We start from the raw sequence: 23,678 nt of genomic DNA on the forward strand, positions 1-23,678 counted from the left end.
GGTGAAATTTACTTCAATTGGACTACGTGGACGTAGTATCTATTAGTTTGTTGCCTTTGGTTTGCTGATTCAATGTGAGTCCCCTTGCCTCTCACTAAGGAGGTGCTTGTTTCAGGTAAGTCCCCTTGAGTCTCATCATTGAGGTGTTTGTTTTAGTTGAACCTCTTGCATCCTACCATTCGGGTGTTTGTTTTGGGGTTGTCTCTTTGCCTCTCACACATCTTCATTGTTTACTGAACAAACGAACAAACGTTCGAAATGGTCCCCCTTTTCTGCAGTAGACTACACATTGCAAGTCGGGATAGGCGCGAGTCGAGCTTAAACTCGACTCGAGTTGAATTCGAGTCGAGTCAAAGGTAATTTTCTCGAGTCGAGTTCCAAGCCGAGTCACTGTTTTGAGCTCGAGTTTCGAGTTGAGTCGAGTTTGATAAATGGCTCGCACATTCAGCTCTTTTTAACTCGTTTTTAAATTATGGCCTGTTTAGACTGGAAAGCGAAAGCCATGAGAAATGTAAGCAGTAATGTCGAATACTTTTAATATTTCTCACGACAGAGGTACATCTGGTGGGGGTACGTTTAGTATATGTCATCTCGTCTCGAAAACGAGACAACAATAGATTTTTATAACGAGACAGCTTCAAATTTCGTGGGCACCAATATAAGTATATACTGTAGTTCTTACCGTCTAGGCTTAGACCTGCACGGTCGACTTTTTAAGCCCCAGAAGAAGCCCAATCCGTGCAGTGATGTCAATAGGCTCGGCTGGTTCAACTGAGGGAACAGCTCAAGCCGGCTCGGTTGGGATGGAAAACCATCAGCTCGGTTCAATTGAGCCGGCTTGGTTGGGACGAGCCAGCGTCTCGGCACAATTGAACCGATGGCTCGAGCCGGTTCCATTCGGATCAGCCACCAACTCGACTTATGTGAGCCATCGGCTCGAGCCAGCTCCATTAAAAGCAGCCCATCGACTCGTTTCGACTCAGCTTAACTGAGCCTATGGCTAAGCCGGCTCGCTTGGATGAGCTGTTGGCTCACTTTTCTGTTTGGCTTGATAGTGAATAAGCTGTGAGCCGATGACAACCCTAAACCCGGACCAAGCAGTTTTGAACATGTTTGACCGACGCCCTATAACTTTTATCAATTTTTGGCTTGCTCCTCCGGAACTCAAACCCAGAACCTCATGGCCGATGTCCTTGCCTCCTAAAGACTTGTCGACTACGCAGATAGACAGTCAACTAGTTTTTAGTATTCAGATACAAACCGCCTATCTTTCGTATAGTAATAATAATAATAATAATAATAATAATAATAATAATAAGAAGAAGAAGAAGAAGAAGAAGAAGAAGAAGAAGAAGAAGTTGTAGTAGTGGTAGTATATTACTAGTAATATCATTGATAATTATATTATCTACGTAGGATATTTGAAAAGAGTATTTGGAACTACACACAGGATTTAGCTCGAATTGGCTCGACTCGACTCGAAACTTAACCCGAATTCGAGTAGAATTTCGAGTAGAGTTGGAGGAAGTTTTTCGAGTCGAGTCGAGTCGAGTTTCAAAGAAAACTTGCTCGAACTCGCTCGTGCCCATCCCTAATTGCAAGTGTTACACCTACAGGAAATCTAACCATGGACTGCTACGCATGATAGCAGTTCTTGCTTCGTAGACGGTAGTTTGAATAATGCAAAATATATCGCAAAAAATAGTCACAATTTCGAACATTTTCTTATCACTTGTCAGCGGTGTTTACTAATTTTGATTGTTGTCTATTAGAGCGCCATCTATTAGACAGCGCCAAGAAAGACAATGTTACATAACGTACTCACAAAGTACGTTCACATGTCATTCAGGGTTATGTCGTTGTTTGTATTGGTGAGAATAACTTGTAGTTTCAAGGATTAGTTTCTTGATGTAATTCTATTGAGTGGAGTTCGATTGTAGATTTCACTTTTAATGGGATGTTAACTGAAAGAAAACAATATGGGCAACAAGACAATAGTCCGTATCGTATGATGAAGTTGGACGTTGCTATGTAGTTAGAGTCTGTGATCAATAATGATGAAAATAGTTGTTCATTAGTTACAGAAAAATTCTTATTATGGATCAATTGAAGATATCAGTAACATTAGGTGACGAAGTTAAGGAGTGCCGATAATTTGTAATTACAGCGAAAAAAAGGGTAATATTTTAGAACAAGACTTGATGACATAATATACTCCGAACAGCGAAAAGAATTAAAAAGATATTTTCATAATATAATCGCTGGATGCATTGGCGTCAGCAGTACGGTAGATAAACTTTGGGGGGATAAACTGCCGGAGACACTAGGGTGTATGGAATATCCCAGGAAAGCGGGCAGTGCGGGGCTCTCATCCGGAAATTTCTTTTTAAAAAGTCTTCGTACATTGCATTTTAAAGCACTTTGACTTTTTAAAAAAAGCAAACGAAAATTTAAAAATTTACTTTTGATACTTATTATTTTTTTCTTTGGAAAGTGTGGTATTAAATATACACACACTTTACAATTTGTTTATTCAAACAGTAAAATTCAACCTTGTTTTACAATTTCAGTTAAATTTAAATTATAAGTGTATGTCAAGAACAAAATAATGATAAAAGATGGTGTGAAGTGAATATTCAGAAACAACGACTACAGATTTTGGGCCTACTATCCAACAACTAATGTTAATGAAGCTCAACAATGTATGTTTTAAAAAATAGTTGAAAATTATGTTATTTGGGCTAAACTAAACTCGCCTTGCTGCTCGCTATCTAAACGAAAATAGGTTACTCCACCTTTGCCTTCATAAGGCCAAAAACTGCCTGCCATTTTTACAACTGGAAACAAACTTTTGTGCTACTTTTTCATATCCACTTTATCTAATAGTTTTTGTGAACGTAACAAACTGTTATATGGTTGAATCCCTTTTGGGTAATAATTTACCTAAGATATTTGAAATATTGGCGGGACGAAAACCGTTTTACAAATATTAGGGGGTACATGTCCCCGTGGGATTGACGCCCGTGGCTGGTTGTAAAAGGTTTTCAACGTTAATACGATCAATAATTTCACACGTAAAGATAAAACCACAAAGGAAAAAGAAAAGAACCAGGATAATGAAAATGATTAGACCAGAAATATGTGGAACTGGTAACTGGGAAAGAAATTTGAGAAGTGGGGTTGAATAGAAACCAAGGAGAGAGAAGAGAAGGAAGAAATATATGAAAGAGAACGAGGGAGAAGCTTGAAAACCCTGGGTGGATAACGAATCAAGGAGAGAGAAGAGAAGTCAGAGGTGGACGCGGATGATATGTAAAAGAAGAGAGGGGAAAATATTGATAATATGCTAAGTGAAAGAAAGGAATATAGGTAATTTGGCGATAGTCGGTATCATATGATAATGAAGTTGGGCGTTGCCATGTAGTTCGAGTCTGTGGTCAGTAATGATGAAAATAGTTGTTTACTAGTAACAGAATACGTTACCTCTTTTGAGTAAGCTACTCTTACTGTTTATCCTTAAGAATAAAGGTAACTGTATTGTGATCGTGTCTGTGAATATCGTAGGTCTATTATAATTAGTTATAACAACTAGTCACACATTCGAACGCAATCGTCTGTTCTTAATTGGTCTACGATGTTAACGATTGCAGAGAGAGTAGATATTATTACATCGTACTTTGAGTCAAATAGACATGTAGAAGAAGCACGTTTAAGGTATGCTAACCTGTTCCCTGATAGGAATGTTCCTTCTGCAACGACTTTTCGCAGTATTCAATTATTTATTGAAACTGGAAGTATTCAACCCAGACAACGAGTCCGATCACGGCCTGTGACGAACGAGAATGCCGCAGTGAATGTTTTAGCTGCAGTTGCTGCAAATCCTCACATCAGTTCTCGGCAAATCGCACGAAGTTCAGGAATGTCGCAAAGAAGTGTTCTGCGCATACTGCATGAACACAGATTCCATCCATATCACGTTTCGTTGCATCAGGATCTACATGGGGACGACTTTCAACACCGCTTGAACTTTTGCAATTGGATACAACAGCAATTAGCAGTTAATGATGATTTTATTTCACAGATACTTTTTTCTGATGAGGCAACTTTCACGAATACTGGTCAAGTGAATCGGCATAATATGCATTATTGGTCAGTAGATAATCCTCATTGGTTAAGGCAAGCCGAGCGTCAACGTCCATGGAGTGTGAACGTTTGGTGCGGTGTTTTAGGTACTCGAATAATTGGCCCATACTTCATAGACGGGAATTTGAATGGTCAAATGTATGCCGATTTTTTAGATAATATTTTGCCAACATTACTGGAAGATGTTCCACTTCAAACAAGAATGAATATTTGGTTTCAACAAGACGGATGTCCAGCGCATTATTCACGGATATCTCGTGAGGTTTTGAATAGAAAATATCCTGATCGATGGATTGGACGAGGTGGTCCTCAAAATTGGCCTGCACGATCCCCTGATTTAACTTCTTCCGACTTTTTCCTATGGGGAACGCTAAAAGCAAAATGTTACACGGAAGAACCAACAACCCCAGAAAATATGCGGCAGCGCATAATCAATGCATGTGCAAACATTAGCGAAGAGACACTTAGAGCAGTAGAATTGTCCTTCAGAAACAGAGTTGTAATGTGTATTGCAGAAAACGGACACCATTTTGAACATTTGCTTCGGTAAAATATGGAGCTTCCGATGGTGAGAGGCAAGGGGACTCACCTTAAACAAGCACCCCGATGGTGAGAGGCAAGATGACTCACCTAAAACAAGCACTCCGATGGTGAGAGGCAAGGGGACTCACCTAAAACAAGCACCCCGATGGTGAGAGGCAAGGGGACTCACCTAAAACAAGCACCCCGATGGTGAGAGGCAAGGGGACTCACCTAAAACAAGCACCCCGATGGTGAGAGGCAAGGGGACTCACCTGAAACAAGCACCCCGATGGTGAGAGGCAAGGGGACTCACATTAAAAAAGCACCCCGAAGGGAACAAATTACTACTACGTCCACGTCGTTGTTCCTGGGTAACGCTAAAAGTAGTTTTAATTGTCGAGTTTATTTTCAAAACGGATCTTGTCCATTTTTTTCTTTTTTAAATTGAGATATCAGTAGCTTTGAAATCTTTGAGGTCGTATCTTTCTGTTTATGAATTGGTTTCTTGCCAAAACTGTCTAAAACATTTTAAAAAAAGTAATTTGAAAAGTAGGTTTTTGTTCATAAGTGATATTGTCCACAACAACATGGCTCACTGATAAGGAAAGGATTTTTTAATTCCAAAACGGCTCTTTTCTATAACCATTGAATGACTAGTTGCCATTTTCGGTTCAAATTGTGTTTTGTCCCAATGCTATGCATTGCATCAGCAAGCAAGATAATAGTGATAAACAATTAAATTTCACGGGATTTACATTCATTTCTCCTTCAAGAAAGAATATTGTGTTATCACCGGCTATAACTGAAAATTTGATAAGGTTTTAACGATAAGGTTGGTTTTATTTACTACGACGCCATTATTGGAGTAGCAAAAGTAGCTTGAGGAGTGTAATGAAATCATTCTGTCCTATTAAAAAGAAGCTTTCCGGCGTAAATGTCCACGGAGATGGAAAGATTAAAAGATTTGAAAGAGGAGGATGTTATTATTACACCAAGTCCACCTGGAAACGGCAGGAAGAAAATGCGTAATCCTGACAAGTGGAAACGCAAAACGAAAAAATTAAAAAAGTCAACCTATTCACCTAAATGTTTGCACGAAACACTTTAACTGTAACCATGTAGGAGGAAAGACTTAGATGTACAGAAATGTGTATGCAAGATATTTGCAAATTGCACCAATGCTTCTATTTGGTTAAAAATAAAATAATCCAAGACAATTTCATATTAAAGCATACGAAACCTTCAACACCACAACGAAAAAGACCAAAGAACAACAGGGAAGAAGCAACACAGCTTTGGATTCGATATTACGATCCGAAATGTGATAGTAACATCAAAACACTGCTGATAGTGTGTAAGAATTTTTTTGTTGTGTGTTAGGAGTATCTGAGAAACGGTTTAAGCTAATATGTAAACGGAATTTTGAAAGTGGATAGCTGGCATCAGAAAACAGAGGAGGAGACCATAAGTCCCATATGTTTGAAGCCAAGAAGAAAACTGTTAAAACATTCATTGAAAGACCAGGCCCGTATTTAGGTAAATGCTATTCTATGCTCGAGCACAGGGCGGCAGAATTTATTGGGCGGCAAAATTTTGGAATTTCTTTAAGATTCACAATAAAGTAATATTTAAAACAAGCAATCTGCAGAGTCCCGCGCAAGGGCGAGAAAATATGTTAAAAAAGTCATCCTTTCCCACCCCATTCCAAGCGGTGAGGATGAACTTAAAACATCATGAAAAATGATACCGTTAAACTTAGCGACCTCGAAAACTATGAATTCAACACTAATATCTGTCGTTTTCGATTACTTTTAAAATCTCGCCCCCTTCCTGCGGGGAGTGGAATATGACCTTGAAGTTGAAATGTATTAAAGCTGTCGTTATACATCTCAGCGACCCCCCACCGAAATAACTGAATTCAACTATAATAATATTGGTCGTTTTTGAAGGGGCGGCAGCAAAAGGGCACATAGGCGCACAATATTATAAAAACGGGCCTGTGAAAGACTAATTCCTGTACAGAAACATTATTGCAGACGAGAAAATGGAAAGAAGCATTAGCTGCCAAGTTATTTGTCTGTAGCAAAACTTCACCAACTGTACAATAACGATGTGGAAAACGATCTTCGGGTTCCATACTCTTATTTGTAACTGAATACAATATAAGTTTTGGAAGTCCTGCTGTAAATAAATGTTCGAAATGTATGCAATTTGAGTTGAGACTTCAATCAGGGAATACCTCTTGTGAAACTGAATTTTTGATACATAAGAGAAAGGTGAAGCCTTTCATTCCTTATTGAAAAGTAGAAACAATGATGCAATCACTTTATTATTCGACTCGCAAAAGAATCATGTTCTTCCTCGAGTTCCAGATCAAACCGCCTATTACAGCAGCACAATTTTAGTTGTTTAATTTTACGATTTACGAAGGAACGTCAACCAATAGGCAAACAAAGAACAAATTGTTTACACAGTATATTATTGGACAGAAGCACACGTAGCCAAAGGATCATCGGAAATTGCATCAGTAGTGTTTCATCGTCTGCAAAACACGTCATGTGAAGGCGTATCAGAAATTCGACACTTTGTAGATGGATATGCAAAGCAGAATAAGAACTCTGCTAAGATTTGCATCTTGTTCCATTGGCTGAATGAATGCACTATATCTAACTTCTCCAGGACACTCCTATCTCACTTCTCATCGTGTTTTATAATAGGATTGAGCTTGATCTTAAGGGTCGTGATACAATGATATAGCCTAAAGGATATGCTAAAGTGTTCCGTAATCATAAATAGTAATCGAGATGTTTGACGAAACTGCCTTGTACAACTGGAAGTAAGTATCGTAAGAAAATATGAAGAATCCAAATGAATGGCACTTCAAATTCCACAACTGTTAAAATAAAAGTTATGTTCTTGCAACAGTACCAACTTCACCCATTGCAGTAAGGGGTTCGTATTTAAGATTTCAAAGTTGCCCTCCTCTCACCTCCGGTGGTGGGGGCAGGGGCTCGAGTGTGGTATCATTGGATGTCCCCCTTTGAGGCGAACAACTTTTATTACAACTTTTTAAAAATCCGATTTGTAGTTTTCCAGATATTCAAAAAAACAGTTTTAAATGCCTCATTTTTCAAATGTTTGTGAGCCATTTTGATTTTTGTCGATTAAAGCGCCATCTATCACGCAACGAAAAAAAATGTTCAATACAAAAGTTACGTATTTTTTCACGGGGAATCAGAATATGGAATAAAAAATGGGGGTTCCTATTTAAGATTTCAAAGTTGCCCCCTCCCGCCCCCGGGGGATGGGGGCAGGGGGACGAGTGTGGTATCATTGGATGTCCCCCTTCGAGACGAACAACTTTTATTACAACTTTTTTAAATCCGATTTGTAGTTTTCCAGATATTCAAAAAAACAGTTTTAAATGCCTCATTTTTCAAATGTTTGTGAGTCATTTTGATTTTTGTCGATTACAGCGCCATCTATCACGAAACGAAAAAAATGTTCAATGCAAAAGTTACGTATTTTTTCACGGAGAATCAGAATATGGAATAAAAAATGGGGGTTCCTATTTAAGATTACAAAGTTGCCCCCCCTCCCGCCCCCGGGGGGTGGGAGCAGGGGGTCGAGTGTTGTATCATTGGATGTCCCCCTTCGAGACGATCAACTTTTATTACAACTTTTTAAAAATCCGATTTGTAGTTTTCCAGATATTCAAAAAAACAGTTTTAAATGCCTCATTTTCAATGTTTGAGAGCCATTTTGATTTTTGTCGATTACAGCGCCATCTATCACGAAACGAAAAAAATGTTCAATGCAAAAGTTACGTATTTTTTCACGGAGAATCAGAATATGGAATAAAAAATGGGGGTTCCTATTTAAGATTTCAAAGTTGCCCCCCCTCCCGCCCCCGGGGGGTGGGAGCAGGGGGTCGAGTGTTGTATCATTGGATGTCCCCCTTCGAGACGATCAACTTTTATTACAACTTTTTCAAAATCCGATTTGTAGTTTTCCAGATATTCAAAAAAAAGTTTTAAATGCCTCATTTTTCAAATGTTTGTGAGCCATTTTGATTTTTGTCGATTACAGCGCCATCTATCACGCAACGAAAAAAATGTTCAATACAAAAGTTACGTATTTTTTCACGGAGAATCAGAATATGGAATAAAAAATAGGGGTTCCTATTTAAGATTTCAAAGTTGCCCCCCCTCCCGCCCCCGGGGGGTGGGAGCAGGGGGTCGAGTGTTGTATCATTGGATGTCCCCCTTCGAGACGATCAACTTTTATTACAACTTTTTCAAAATCCGATTTGTAGTTTTCCAGATATTCAAAAAAAAGTTTTAAATGCCTCATTTTTCAAATGTTTGTGAGCCATTTTGATTTTTGTCGATTACAGCGCCATCTATCACGCAACGAAAAAAATGTTCAATACAAAAGTTACGTATTTTTTCACGGAGAATCAGAATATGGAATAAAAAATAGGGGTTCCTATTTAAGATTTCAAAGTTGCCCCCCCTCCCGCCCCCGGGGGGTGGGAGCAGGGGGTCGAGTGTTGTATCATTGGATGTCCCCCTTCGAGACGATCAACTTTTATTACAACTTTTTCAAAATCCGATTTGTAGTTTTCCAGATATTCAAAAAAAAGTTTTAAATGCCTCATTTTTCAAATGTTTGTGAGCCATTTTGATTTTTGTCGATTACAGCGCCATCTATCACGCAACGAAAAAAATGTTCAATACAAAAGTTACGTATTTTTTCACGGAGAATCAGAATATGGAATAAAAAATAGGGGTTCCTATTTAAGATTTCAAAGTTGCCCCCCCTCCCGCCCCGGGGGGTGGGAGCAGGGGGTCGAGTGTTGTATCATTGGATGTCCCCCTTCGAGACGATCAACTTTTATTACAACTTTTTCAAAATCCGATTTGTAGTTTTTCAGATATTCAAAAAAACAGTTTTAAATGCCTCACCCGGTATATATATATATATATATATATATATATATATATATACTAACACTGTCACTATCAATATTGCCTCATTGTCTTCAAATCAATTGTAAGATTTTGAGAGCAACTCAATCAGTAAGATAATCTCGAAAGCACCGAAGATTTTCTATCTATTTCATGACATACTTATGCAAAATCATAACAGAGCCTCACCTCACGATCCTCTGTCACGTTAATTTGTGCATATTTAATGTTAGATATATCCCTGTCGTCTGCTACACATATGCGAAATTCATAATTAAGAAAAATATTTGAAGTTTTTTATATATATAATAAACCATCGTCTGATTTAAAGATGTTCATTTTTTACTTTATATTGTAAGATGTTTTCTTGATCCAATATTAAGAGAGCAATGTTGTGTGCTCTCCTAAATAATTACATTAGTATTTCAGGACTGGTTATGTTTTATGATCTTACGATTCGACGAAAGAACATTTTCCCCTAGTTGCATTGTAGAAACGAATAATTCCTAACTTTTCCGTTAGAGGACCTACATAAAAGACTCGAACCAGCACTGGATCACTCTCGCATGTATTAAAATGATGCTTAATTAACTGACACTGCCTACGCACATACGCAACCTGACATAATTATATTAATTAATTTTACAGTAAAACGACAAGTCAAAAAATTTTTAAATATTTTAATTTCATCGGGTTTACATATCTGTATAAAATTTCAGAGCTCCAGTTAGTATGGAAATGAGTGAAATTAAGTTGCAAGATTTGACTCTAACGAACACATAAGATGGGAATCTAATAAAAACAGTAAAAATGCGTAAAATGACAATATTTAGAGTACGGTTGTAACAGATCTTTTAAAGTATGCTTCAAGTTTTTACATACTTGTTCAAGTTTGGTCAAGATAAGGGAAAGACTGCATTAAAACTAAGCATATGTTTTATTGAAACTATTCATAGAGATCTTAAATGAAACATGCAGTAGTAAAAATGAAATAAATGCTTTAATTTACCGTCCTATAGTTATGTCCTTTAGGCTACAGAAAATGGGTGATTAAGAAGGATGGGTAATTATGAAAGAATTACAAAGTAAGAACGTGGGCGGAAACGAGAAAATCTCGAAAAAAAAAAAAAAAAAACACGAATATGATGTTGTCTACCACAAATTAGAATGTCTTGTTATTATTAGAAGTTACATTATCAACACAGATTACATGTCAACTAAATTGAATGTAAGTATTTTAATACACAAAGTCAAACAAACAACAATTGTCTCACACAAACATTAACAAATGCTGCTATTTTACATTGCGTCATAATTTTATTATTACTTGTGCACAATATACTTATACATTGCCATTGGAATACTTATAAATAGAGTTCAACATAAAAAACGTAAATAACAGTACCTTTTAAGCCTACTTGCAAAACTTGTTCTAACTTTGCACAAAACCTATGAAATACAACATTATCATCGTCAATGGGAACCCCAGAGCTAGTAAAGCTATTTGTGAGGCTCTGAACACATTCTGAAATTTAAGAAGTATAAAATTAAAACTGTTACTAAAACTTAGCGCAGAAAATCTATTACTATATTCAGTACTAATAAAAATATATGTATAAGAAAAAAACGACTTTTTCCGAAAGTTGCATTATGTACACACAAAATGCTACTCAAAATTTCCGGAAATTTTCTTAATATCAGAAAATTTACATTTATCCCATTTCAACTAATATCTTCAAAGTAATCACACTGGGTTTGTACGCAACGATTCCAGCTATTTTCCCGTTGTTGGAAGTACTGCTGGAAATCTGTTAGCTGTAGCGTTTTCATGAACTTTTGCGATTCCACTCGATGGAAACAACGCAAATGTTTTTCCCGGATTTAAAGCTTGCTCACCAAGAGTCTCGGTGGGTTTCAGCTGCCGTTTTCCTTTGCTCCTTCAAGCCACCAATTTCGAAATTTACAAACACAGCAAAACATGGTGTAACGAAACCAGAATAAACTACGAAACATGCACACTCACAACAACGTTACTTGGCATACTACCGGTTGAAATACACACCAAGAGGCAACTAGAGGTGAGAGCTAATATTGCTATTGGTTTGGGCGGAATATTAAGATTTTCGGAAATTTTTTTGGTTGGTTGATTCAGGATTTAGCGTCCCTTTCAGTAGCGAGGCTATATGAAGCGTGAATATACAGTTTAACGTGGCATCTGAACCACATCAGCTTCCGCCGGAAATCGAACCCGGGCCTCAGCCGGAATTTTGTGTAGCATTTCGTACTATTATTTATTTATTCTCGTCGATCATTTCGCTAAAGAGCCATATGTCTGAACCTATCCCTGAGAATACTTGTGGCTAAGCAGCGTAATTATCGTCGGAAATAAATAGTTAAAAAGCATACATGACGTAAGTTTATAAAAACGTGTCATCCGACTAGTGACAATGGATGAAACGTAGGTTCGTCATTTTGATCTGGAAAGCAAAGAAAGTTCAAAAAAACAGAAAAGAATTCTGACTCCCACTCCCTGAAATGGTAGAAGTCTGCAAACAAGGTAACGCTATTTGTATTTTTGGAATGAACGTGGTGTAATCCTAACAGAATATTTACCAAAAGGCCACACAATTACTGGGAAGTATTACGTAAATCTTCTAGCCAAGTTGTGTGACAAAGTAAAATAATTGTTGGATTATTCTAGTTGTCAACGTTTCTAACATCTTAACAGGTGAAGCAGGATCTGTATAATCCAGAGAGTTACTTGATGTCATACTCAATGAAGAGCCACGCAATTGTGCTACAAGTTTTAAAACAGACATAATTTAGTGGTTAAAGACAAAACTAATGGAACGGATGGGTCAGTAAAAGTATACGAAAGCAAGATAATAACAAATAAAGAGAAAAATTTACATGTGTACAATATACGGAAAAAATAATTGAAAACTACATGAATTTTTATGAAGGACCCCTTGATATAAGAAGCTCAAAATTGAAGTGTTGAATTTTTGCGAGATTCTGGTGCTATCAGGAAGGTATAGAGGATCGACACATCATGAAAAAAATATAGTTTCCAAAATAAAGTAATTATCATGGCAGACGGGGACAAAATCTCAAAACATTTTATAATGAAGTATATGGGAGACTACATGTGACAAATGGATTTATTTTAGTTATCTTGGGTTCAGCCTAGGGAGATGGATTTTGGACAGCGTGTAAAGCATAAACACAGGCGAATAACAGTTAAAAACCACGGTGGAGACTTTTATAGTTTCCGACTACTGTGCCGGATAAAAGGTATGAAATGGAGCATTGATATCCATGGAGATGCGTAACAGTTGACATCAATTAAAATTAATTCGGGTTCTGGTCGTACACATAAAATATGACTAACTAACAGCAAACTAAACGAGAAAACGAGAACATTTCATAATCCGCATGACACATGGATGAAACAAAATTACGCTGACTACAAAAATACATGTAGTTTACACCAACTAAAATTAGTATTTTCTTTGAGGTCTTGTATACGTCCAACTAATCAAATTCAAACCAAATGTAAGAAAAAGGGAAACATTGCATAATCCTTATGACACATGGATGAAACAAAATGACACTGACTACAAAAATATGGAACACTTCATACCAACTCGGTGCTGTCAAACTTCCAAGTCTTTGGTGTCAACGAAAAGATTAGTTAAGTGGGCAGCAGGAATAGTAAATGAGGTGTACCTGCCTATAGCCAAGTACCATAAAACAGAGGCGATGTCGGAACAATAACCAAGAACATTTGCACCACTTCGGCACTTACAATACCAAACAGTAATAGCTTTTGACCTAACCTGATCTTATCAAATTCTATAACAAGAACGTAACATAAGGACTGCATATGTCAGGATTGTATTTTAAACCTCAAAATGTTGGGAGCAATTGTATTATAAAATAAGGCGAAGCTGCCATCACTTTTCATATGTTCAGCCGCGTAGGCCTGAGCATTCTCGATTGGTAGATACTTAAAGTTATTTCATAAAAATCATCTGCAGTTAGAGGAGAAAATTCAGTGAGTGAAGTAGCATCACATGGCGTCCAAACTTGCGATATCCACCTAGCAATGTCTCCCGAATTAGTAAGCTTCTGTTGCAGATGATTTGGCAGATTAGGATATGATAGCATAATAGCAACTTCTTGCATTTCAGCGGAATCTTTAGTGAGGGGCGTGGCGAACTGGTTTGCATGGCGCAAGCAACCACACGATATGCACGAATATGTGTTAACGCTGCTATGAGGACTCTGTTTCTGAATATTTTGAACTTCATTTTGATGTGTCTATTTCTGGCCTCCACTGGTCATCTGCCTTTGGTGACTATCCGTAAACAGTTTGCATCTGCTGCTTCATGTTGTTTTGAACCCTTTTGAATAAGAGCAGGCATGTTGGCAAGTATTCCTGCTTCATGCAATACAGGTATGGAATCCCGAAATCTTCCATTGACCGGGACGCAGTCACCAGGCCCTATAAAGTCGTGTAAATTATTAGCAGTATCTCTGAACAAAGAGTTGGTAACATTGACATCGTTATTTGCACCAACGAATGGGCCTATAACATCGACAATAAACCCAGACGGTGTGACAATCATCATTGGCTTTACAAGAGGACGACATTTCTGTACACTGTATAAGCGCCTCTGAACACTAATTATTTGACTTACCATCCATAACTAACACAAGTTTATTTGCTGGAATTCCATATAATTGTCTACTCCACTTCAGAACTTTGGTGAGAATGAGATCGCGATCTATGTTTTTAATACCTAGAACAATGGGAACAAACTTTTCAACCAAGAGCTCGCGAACAGATTGCAGTGCTCTACATACTGGGGCGCAGTGGCTCAGTGGTAGAGCGTTCACCCCCGGTGCTTGGGGCCCCTGGTTCGATCCCAGCTCGCGCCGTGTGGACTTTGTGGTGGACAAACACCGTGCTCGTGGGTTTTCTCGGGGTTTTCCCGTTTCCTCCCACTTTCTTCATTCCACTATTTCACTCATCTCTCATCATCACTGTCTCCTCTAGCCTAACCGGCATAACCGTGGGTCATAAAACTTAACGATTTAATTTAATTTCATTTTTTGCTCTACATGCTCCACTTTCGTCTTTGTATTTAAATAGTGCAGCTAGGAAACTGTTTGACAAATCATGTCGCAGTTTCATGACGAGCAGTGCCAAAATGTTATCGATATTCGTGTTGGCACTTGGTCGCAAATGGGAACAGAACTGATGAAGATTCATAAATTATTTGTCTGTTACACCTGTGAAAGCAAATAGGTCATTGTCCGAAACACAGGTAACATCAATAACGTATGAACAGGGTTCAGTCTGTATGTACACCACAACTGATCATATCCGCTTTACCCGAAACAGTTTCATTACAAGCACCACTAGCCACTGGAACTTCATTCAGCAAGTTTCTGACTTTGCATCAACAATTTGTACAGAAATAAGTAACTTCCGCTACTAAACAGAAAGATTTCATGAGCGAACTTCGCAAGTAACTCCATTTGACCTACAATGGCTCGTTCCCGTTTGCCTCGAAACCATTTTCAACACACTCCATACCCTGATGGCTGAACACTCGCCATTCTCACAACAAATGTTACAAACACTTGTACAAAACGAATCAGCAATAGAATATCCTCAGTAACTAACGGTCATTTCACAGCAATGTCACTCCGAAATTGTCACTCTCAGATTGAAATAAATCAGACGCACAAAATGACACTGACTAAACAGACACTATGGACATTCTGTAGCATTCCTCTACAAATGAGCGATAGCACAAATACGATTCACAATAAGTTACGTGATCCACCGATACGCTGTCTATAGGTGGTTTTCATTGGCCCAGTTAATTACGCTTGCACTATCCTCTCTCCCTACACTAGATATAAACTACGCTGCTGCGATGATGATGTTGCTGATCTTGTGGTATTGTGTCCGAAGGTAAGTCTTTGATCCGAAGGTTCTTTGCGAAAGATGAATTCACAGGAACATTACTTTCTGCAACATATTCTCACATACGCCGCACGTCAACATTCTCGATTTCTCAGTTTTTGCCCGGCACAGTAGCGTAGTATGGATGGTAAAAATTCGACACTTCAATTTTCAGCTCAAGGGGTCATTTATTTTTTAATAATTTTTTCCTACATTGGGTCAGATGGTTATCAACATAATGGAAACACCTGAAGGGAGTTCACCTTTCCTGATTAATATTGGCTGCAATCACATTTAGCTTGCACAACAGCTCTGATTTGTCTTGGAATGGAGGCTTAAGTCATGAATAGTTTCCAGAAGAATATTGTACCATTCCTCATGCAATGTTGCACTTAGTTACGTTAGTGAGGATGGTGGAAAAAGATCTGTTCCGGAATCTGAGCTCCAGAACTGACCACAGGAGTTTAATAATACTGAGGTTTGGGCATTGGGCGAGCCAGGAGAAGTGCTGTAGTTCAACTTGGAAAATGGAGCTGAAGCATTGTCAACTTGGAAAATGGCAGTTAACACTGTCTGGATATATACGATGTACATGGTCACCTAAAATATCAACAATCACTGGAAGCAATGCACCATGTAATCACAGATATTAATGAAAGAGGAAACAACCGATTATATGACACACAATATCCTCTTTAAATGTGAATTTAATAACGCACAGAGAGTGAAAAACTGGTGATCGACTGGACCAGGACTCGAACTCGGGTCATCCTGCATACCGCGCCGATGCGTTAATCACTACGCTACCCAGTCCGCTTCCCTGAACACCCACTCGCTCTCTCACTCTCGAGGTCGGTGCTCTCCCCATGTGCGAGTCCCGGTTCAGTCGGTCAGTTTTTCACTCTTTGTGCGTTATTTTAACTTCCTTTCTTTCTACAGCATCGTAATGAACTTCTATATAAATTAAAGAAATCTACACGTTCCTACATGGTCAAAATAAATATACTGATTAAGGGTATCGGGTATATAGTTTGTTCATAAAATAAGATGAAGAACAATTAAAGCAAATATATGAAATACGACACATTTAAAGACGCTTAGTCCACACTACTTTGTTTAAGAAATCAATTAAGGATGTAAAAGAATACCGTTATCAACCAGCATCTGAAAAACAAACCCGCAGAAGCCTGAAGGATAGCAAGCCGAAATTATTGTCTGCAATAATTAATACTACGCATTAAGGTAAGCTGTTACACTTTTTTATGATATTACTAATGAGCAATACATGAGTAAAATGCACAATACCAAAAATACATATATTTTAATAGCAACGGCTAAGATATACGCATACTTTCTGAATTATTAAGTTCACTTGAAATTAATGGATCAACACACTGCAAATGTTAATTTTAATTCTATAAAGAAAAAAAAAAGAAAAAGAAAAAATAAACAGTTTATGTGATGTCGAAAGTTTGATATCTTACCTCTTACATCTGATACTGTTTTTTCTAAGTTGAAGTATGGCAAAGATCGAAAAGATGACATTGTCTTACGGTGAGTCAATAACGCATGTTTATCTCGAAGAAAACTGTAAAGAAACAGTACACATTTTCACCTTTTATTTTCCATGTTGAAGCTTATGTAAACTAAATATACTTTATTTCCATAATAGTCTAACATTAGGTTTCTAAATTGTTGTGATAAACCTAATTTCTCATGTGACAATGAAACTTATTATTTTCCTTAATCATATCCATTAATATGTAGCCTATTTCAATACATTATATATTCTGAAACGTAACAGAACATGAATTCATTCTTATTATCTCTTGTTAATTCATGTAAACAAATACACAATTCACCTTAATAGTGAAACTACTGCAATTTATTACACTACCGATTTGATAAGACAGAATGTACCAGGATTATGTTAATATACAGGGTGTTTCAAAACACCGACAACGTTTGGGAAGTGATTCCTGACACCAAGATAAGACAAAAAGTATAGACCAACCTGGGTGCACAAATGCTTGCTTTCGGAGTTATAGGCTGCCGAAAATATGAAAAAATGAACTTTAAAGCTCCATAGCTCCAAAACTATGGGGCCTACCGTAGTCGAGTCAAGACTTCACTTAAGAACTAGTATGTGTCCTATCAAAATATCCAAGTTTCAGAATCCTGCGGTACTTCTGCAACAATTTTTATAGAGGTAGTTGGTGAGTACTTCAAATTATATGCCCGTAGAAAAAATCCGCCAATAAAAATTGTTGCGTGAGTACCTTAGGATTCTGAAACATGTATTTTTTTGATAGAGAACATATTAGTTTCTAAATGAAGTCTTGACCCGACTACGGTAGGTGCCATAGTTTCGGAGCTATTGACGTTTAAAATTCATTTTTTCATGTTTTTGACAGCTCATAACTTCGAAAGGAAGCATTTGTGCAACTAGGTTGATCTAACTTCTTGTCTTATCTTGGTGTCACAAATCATCTCCCAAACATTGTCGGTGTTTTTTGAAACACCCTGTATATATATATATATATATATATATATATATATATATATATATATATATATATATATATATATATATATATATATATATATATATATATATATATAAATAAAATAGAAATTCAACTGTCTAGTTATCATTAGAAGTCTGAATTTGATACTACGTCTTCATAACTTTGCAATTTGAATTAGTAATTATACTAAAACCGAATCTGGAACAACGTATACATTTTTAGTACTTACTAACACTATGGCCTATAGAAACCGGAGGTTCAATGCCGCGTTCACAAAAGCTCTCCACTGACTTCTGTCCTTAGCCAACTGGATCCCGTTTTTACTTTGCATTTCTATCCAAAGATCCACCTTAATATTGTCTTCCTATCCACGCCTAGGTCTTCCTAATGGTCATTTTCCGATTGAACTTCCAACTAAAACTGAAAGAATTCCTATTTAATGTTAGTGTAAAGGAACAATGGAAGGCAAAATTCCGAGCCGATTTTTTTATTTAGAATTTCCTTCATTGTTGAAATGGATATTCAAACCTTTAACAATGGAACTGTTTCAACAATGAAGAAAATTCTAAATAAAAAATCGGCACGGATTGTTTCCTTTAATAGGTTATGAAGTTCCTTCTCTAAAAATTTGAAATCTCTAGGTTGAAATTTGTAACAGAAATTGTAAATTTTCGTGAAAGGTAAAAAATACATGGAGAGATACGAAGACTGTAGTGACATCTATCGGCAAAACTTGTCCCTTTACACTAACCTTATTCCATGCTAGCTACATGGCCTGCCCACCTAAGCCTCCTAGATTTGATGAATCTAACAATGTTTGGTAAACCGTATAAATTATGTGGTTCCTCGTTATGAAGTTTCCGCCATTCCCCATTTCCACTTCTCTTGGGTCCGAATATTCGTCTCAGGATCTTGTTCCTTCAAAGTACGCAACCACGTTTCGTAACTATCCAGAACAACAGGCATGATTATCCTTTTATATATTTTAAGCTTCAAATTCTTCGAGAGACTTCGCGTCGACAAAGATTTTAAACTGAATAATAACACCAATTCCCTACTTTTAGTCGACATTTTATTCTTATTAAGAAAAAACAATACTTCATCATTGTGTATAAGCCTAAGTTAGCAAAATTAAAAGGATTTTTTTTTAGTAAAGTACTCTCAGGTTTCTTACGAATGTACCAAAATAGTTTAACATGATAATTAATTTATTCGTTCCAAGTAAAATAAATACCATATATAGAATTCTTTCAAAGATCTATGTTAAGATCTTGTAATTTTCAGACCCAAGGAAGTTGGGAAAAACGAGAACCTAATCAAAAATATACCTTAGGCTAGGCATGTTACACTCAATATCTCAAGTGGACCAAATAGTAATCAGCGTATTAGGGATCACGGATCACAAGAAGAAAAGAAGCCATTCTCGTATTTAATGATGCATTTAAAAAGTGAACAAACACATAAAATCTTACCGAATACTATAGTTCTTTGAATATTAGAAGGAACACACGAAAATTCGGGTGGATTCCGATTATTTCTTTACTGATATTTGACATCATTTTCCTACAACCAGTTTCCAGATGTCTGAGGACATACTGCTCACACAAGCAATTTTCAGATCAATGTCGTATCTTAGATCTTGCTGGCGGGGACTTTCCTTTCCATACGTAAGAAAACATGTTCATAATGTAAACTATATATTTTTTTATATTTTCTCGGGATGAACCGAAAGTGGATGAGTTTGACACACGCCTGCTCTTGACTATGACAATTAAAGCGTTCTACAGCTGATCTAGATTAAGACGTAGACATGTAATTCCTTCTAACTACAAAACAGTGTCTAATAGTGCTCTAATAAATACGTTAACATTTCATTATTTTTAATGTGCTGATATATAATAAAAATTATATATTATTTTAAAATACACTTTCCATCAACAATATGAGATATTTAAAAATAAATATAACATGTACAGGGTTCCCTCTTATTTGGCAACCACGAATTCCCTGACTTTTCCAGGTCACAATTTACAAATCTCTAGGTCAGCGTATAATGAAAAAAAAAAAAAAAAAAAAACTATATTTTTTCCTACAGGGGGTTCCTCACCTACTATGCCTGTATATGTATATATAGTGTGTGTAGGTAGAGAAGTTTTAGAAACAAACTAGTTCATTTTACAAAATACCCGAACCAAATAGCCGCGTAAGTCAAAGAGAGAAAGGGGTTCTGAGAAGAGAAAATCCATATTTAAAATTCCCTGACCTTTCCAGGTCTCTTCAGATTTTCGTGAAATCCCCTCATTCCTGGACATTTTACGAGTAAGCTGAATTCTCTGATTTTTCCAGGTTTCTCAGGTTGATGGGAACTCTACATGTATCATAAAGTAAACTTTGGGCACAAATCTCGGGAGAGCTAAAACCTATCAATCAGCGATCTTAATTTAACGATATATGGTCAGCACATCGTTGTTGCTAGTTCTCTTGACCACAGCTCGCTATTTCTTTCATTGAAGTTAACGTCCCAATTACCCTCACGAACTTTGGTCAACATTGTACTGTAATATCCTGCTTTCCACATTGATCAGGCAACCAAGTACTTGCAAGATATTGGCTTGCTTAATTTCGATGATCTGAAGAAATCGGAAAGCAGCATGATTAGGACCTTAACAAACAGCATCATATCAGGTTGCTTGAAAAGTAATTAACCTTTGGAGGTCGAAAGTGAAAATACATTTATTGTGATTTGAAAATAACATCATGAAATCACATGTTCACCTCCTTCGATAATTTTCTGCCATTTCTTTGACAATTACATAATCCCTTCGCTACAGAACTTCTGTAGTTTCTGGTCAAAAAATTGTGACACGAGGTCACAGGCCTCTTTTGAATCTAATACCATTCAGGAAGTTGTGCAGAGACAGAAACAAATGACAGTCTAGAGTCAGGTCTACGCTACAGATGGATGCATTAAAACCTTCCAACCAAGTTCTCTCAATTTCTGACGGGTCGTTGAAGATGTATTCAGAATGGCTTTCTTAGTGTGGTATACGACACCCTTTGTGTTGACCAGTTGCGGTCATTTCTTTTATTATGTTCACTTGCGCAAATTGTCGACAGTATGGGTCCGAGTCTATCGTTCTGTCCGACGGTAGCAGCTCGTGATGCACAATGTCCTTTGCTACAGACTGTGTCCGTTTCAATAGAGATTTGCAGACAGAAATTCGATCGAGTAAATGTTTTTGAGTACGATCATGTGGCAGTCAAAAATGTGGAGCTTTTTCAGTCAGCTTTCTTCAAATGGTTTAACTGTGTCTGGTGATCAATGTTTAGGCTATTAGCGATGTCATAACAGCTTGTTCGACTTCTATCAGAATATCAACTTTTGTTGTGGCTGTTCGCAAGGATAATCTTTGATTCGAAATATTAAGAACGAAAGCGACTGAACCCTCTATTGACTGTTGCTTTTGATAACACCTCTTGTCCATAACAGCTCGAATTTCTTCACAGGCTGCGTAACATTTGCACCTTGATATAAATAAATAAAATTGTAAAATTTAACACAGTTTTGCGGAAAGTTCACTTATCTTCATCGCGCAATACCTTATTTAATTATAAGAATTCCTACATTTTTTGCACATCTCCTAGCTTCAACTATCTGTCAAATAAAGTTAGGCTTGATCCGCTGCAACTCCTAAACCCTGATATTTGAGACACTGACGCTACCTCGTGTCCAAAAGGGTCAATAATTTTTCTACACTAATTGATATACAATATTTTTCTTATTATTTACGATTTCCTTCACTATTATCAGTTCTCGGTAGCTTTATAGATAAAATATATCTATAAAGTGGACAGCTGTAATTGCCGAGAGAGGAAGTTTATTTGTTCCAATAAATAGCACGAAATACTCAACCGTTCTGGAAAAGACTCTCCCTTGAAGTGAGTGCTGAGAACTATCACATATTGACTCAGAAGACTGACTAATTCTGTAGATGATGTAGGATTGATTTATTACACAGAAAATCTTCTTACTTTCTTTTTCATGTTTCCTTCTTGAGCCGTTGGATTTTTAAAATCTGTAGAAAGCACAGGCACAAAACTTTTAAATGAGATATTTTTAAACAAACAGTTAATTCACAGCCTGCAAAAGGTTTTTAAAATTCCAGTTCGAAAGAGTTCTTTATATAGCCTACATAATACTAACATCTGTTTCATTCACACAAAGTTTGTAATTGCTAACCAGAAGGGTTACGGAAAAGAGGTGAAAATAGTATAGGCTACTTTTTAAATATATATATATATATATATTGGGGGGGGGGAAGGCGGAGAGTAGGTCCAGAAATATAAAAAATACATAAAATTTACAGGAAAGAAATAGTAAATTGATTATTTTTCGTGAAATTCACGCTAACTAAACAAGTTTGATGTGGTATTTTGAAATGTGAAACGTTCCATATTGTTAATACTATTTTGAGTGGAGGCACGCTGATTTCAGATATTACGTTGTAATAAGGAAATTAAACAGTTTCCCGTACTGAAAGATGGCAGCTCCATGTGACAGTAGAAGATTTATTACGTTTTGTGGAGCGGCATGGATTACTAAAATTGAGCAGAAATGTGGCAAATGTAGCAAAAGCATTGAAAATAATAATAATAATAATAATAATAATAATAATAATAATAATAATAATAATAATAATAATAATAATAATAATAATAATAATAATAAAACCTCGAGGAGCAGTTACATATTTAAATGTGAACATCGTGTTCATAGTGTGAAACATCATTGCCAAAAGTCGGCGTTGAAAGGTACTTTTTTCGAGGACACGAAGCTGTCGATAAAGAAGTATTCAATACCATCATTGCAAACAAAACAAACAAAAAAAAAAAAAAAAAAAAAAGTGAACACATGAAAGGTTGTTTATCGGAGTACTGATTCAAGACCTCTGATGTTAAAACGAGTGCGAAAGTGAAATAAACGCAAGGATAGGAATAGCGAAAGAAGCCTTTAGGAGGAAGAAAAGTTATTTTGTGTGACCTTGAATAAAAGGTTGGGAGAAAGACTCACAAAATGCTTCGTGTGGTGTATTGTATTACATGAGGCAGAAACATGATTACGCGAAACTGACGAAAAACGACTGGAAGCTTCTGAAGTGTGAGTGTGGAGAACAATGGATAGAATTAGCTGGGTGAACGGAAAATGAATGAGAGTGTTAGAAATGGTAGAGGAGAAACGAACAATTCTAGATATTATTAAGAAGAGGAAGACAAATTGGTTGGGACATTGGCTAAGGAGGAACTCTTATCATGAGGGATGTGCTAGAGGGTATGATGGTAGGAAAGAGAGAGAGGGAGGGCAAAGGGAGGCTACAATTGATCGACGGTATCACAACAGGAAAACTGTACGTGAAGACAAACAAGTTAGCTGTAAACCATGGTGGATGGAGGCTTCTCAGTTGCGGCAAGTGATCTCAGAATACCAACTAACGAACTAGACCCAGTTCAGTTTAACTTCAGTTAGGCTCAACATTC

General features: G+C 36.9%; 1 protein-coding gene across 1 annotated transcript in view; it reads right to left on the reverse strand.

Annotated features, from left to right (window-relative positions):
- Positions 1-23,678, reverse strand: part of LOC145678504 (uncharacterized) — a 278,047-nt gene that overhangs the window by 248,664 nt on the left and 5,705 nt on the right. Inside the window, exons 3-4 of the mRNA XM_081748724.1 lie at positions 17,100-17,203; positions 11,041-11,160 (exon numbers count right to left, since the gene is read on the reverse strand). Of these exons, the coding sequence (XP_081604850.1) occupies positions 11,041-11,160; positions 17,100-17,160 (181 nt within the window). The 5' untranslated portion in view covers positions 17,161-17,203. The remainder of the gene's footprint in view (positions 1-11,040; positions 11,161-17,099; positions 17,204-23,678) is intronic.

The sequence above is a fragment of the Thermobia domestica genome, chromosome 2 (genome assembly GCF_964235325.1).
Source record: "Thermobia domestica chromosome 2, izTheDome1.hap1.1, whole genome shotgun sequence".
NCBI classification, from domain to species: domain Eukaryota; kingdom Metazoa; phylum Arthropoda; class Insecta; order Zygentoma; family Lepismatidae; genus Thermobia; species Thermobia domestica.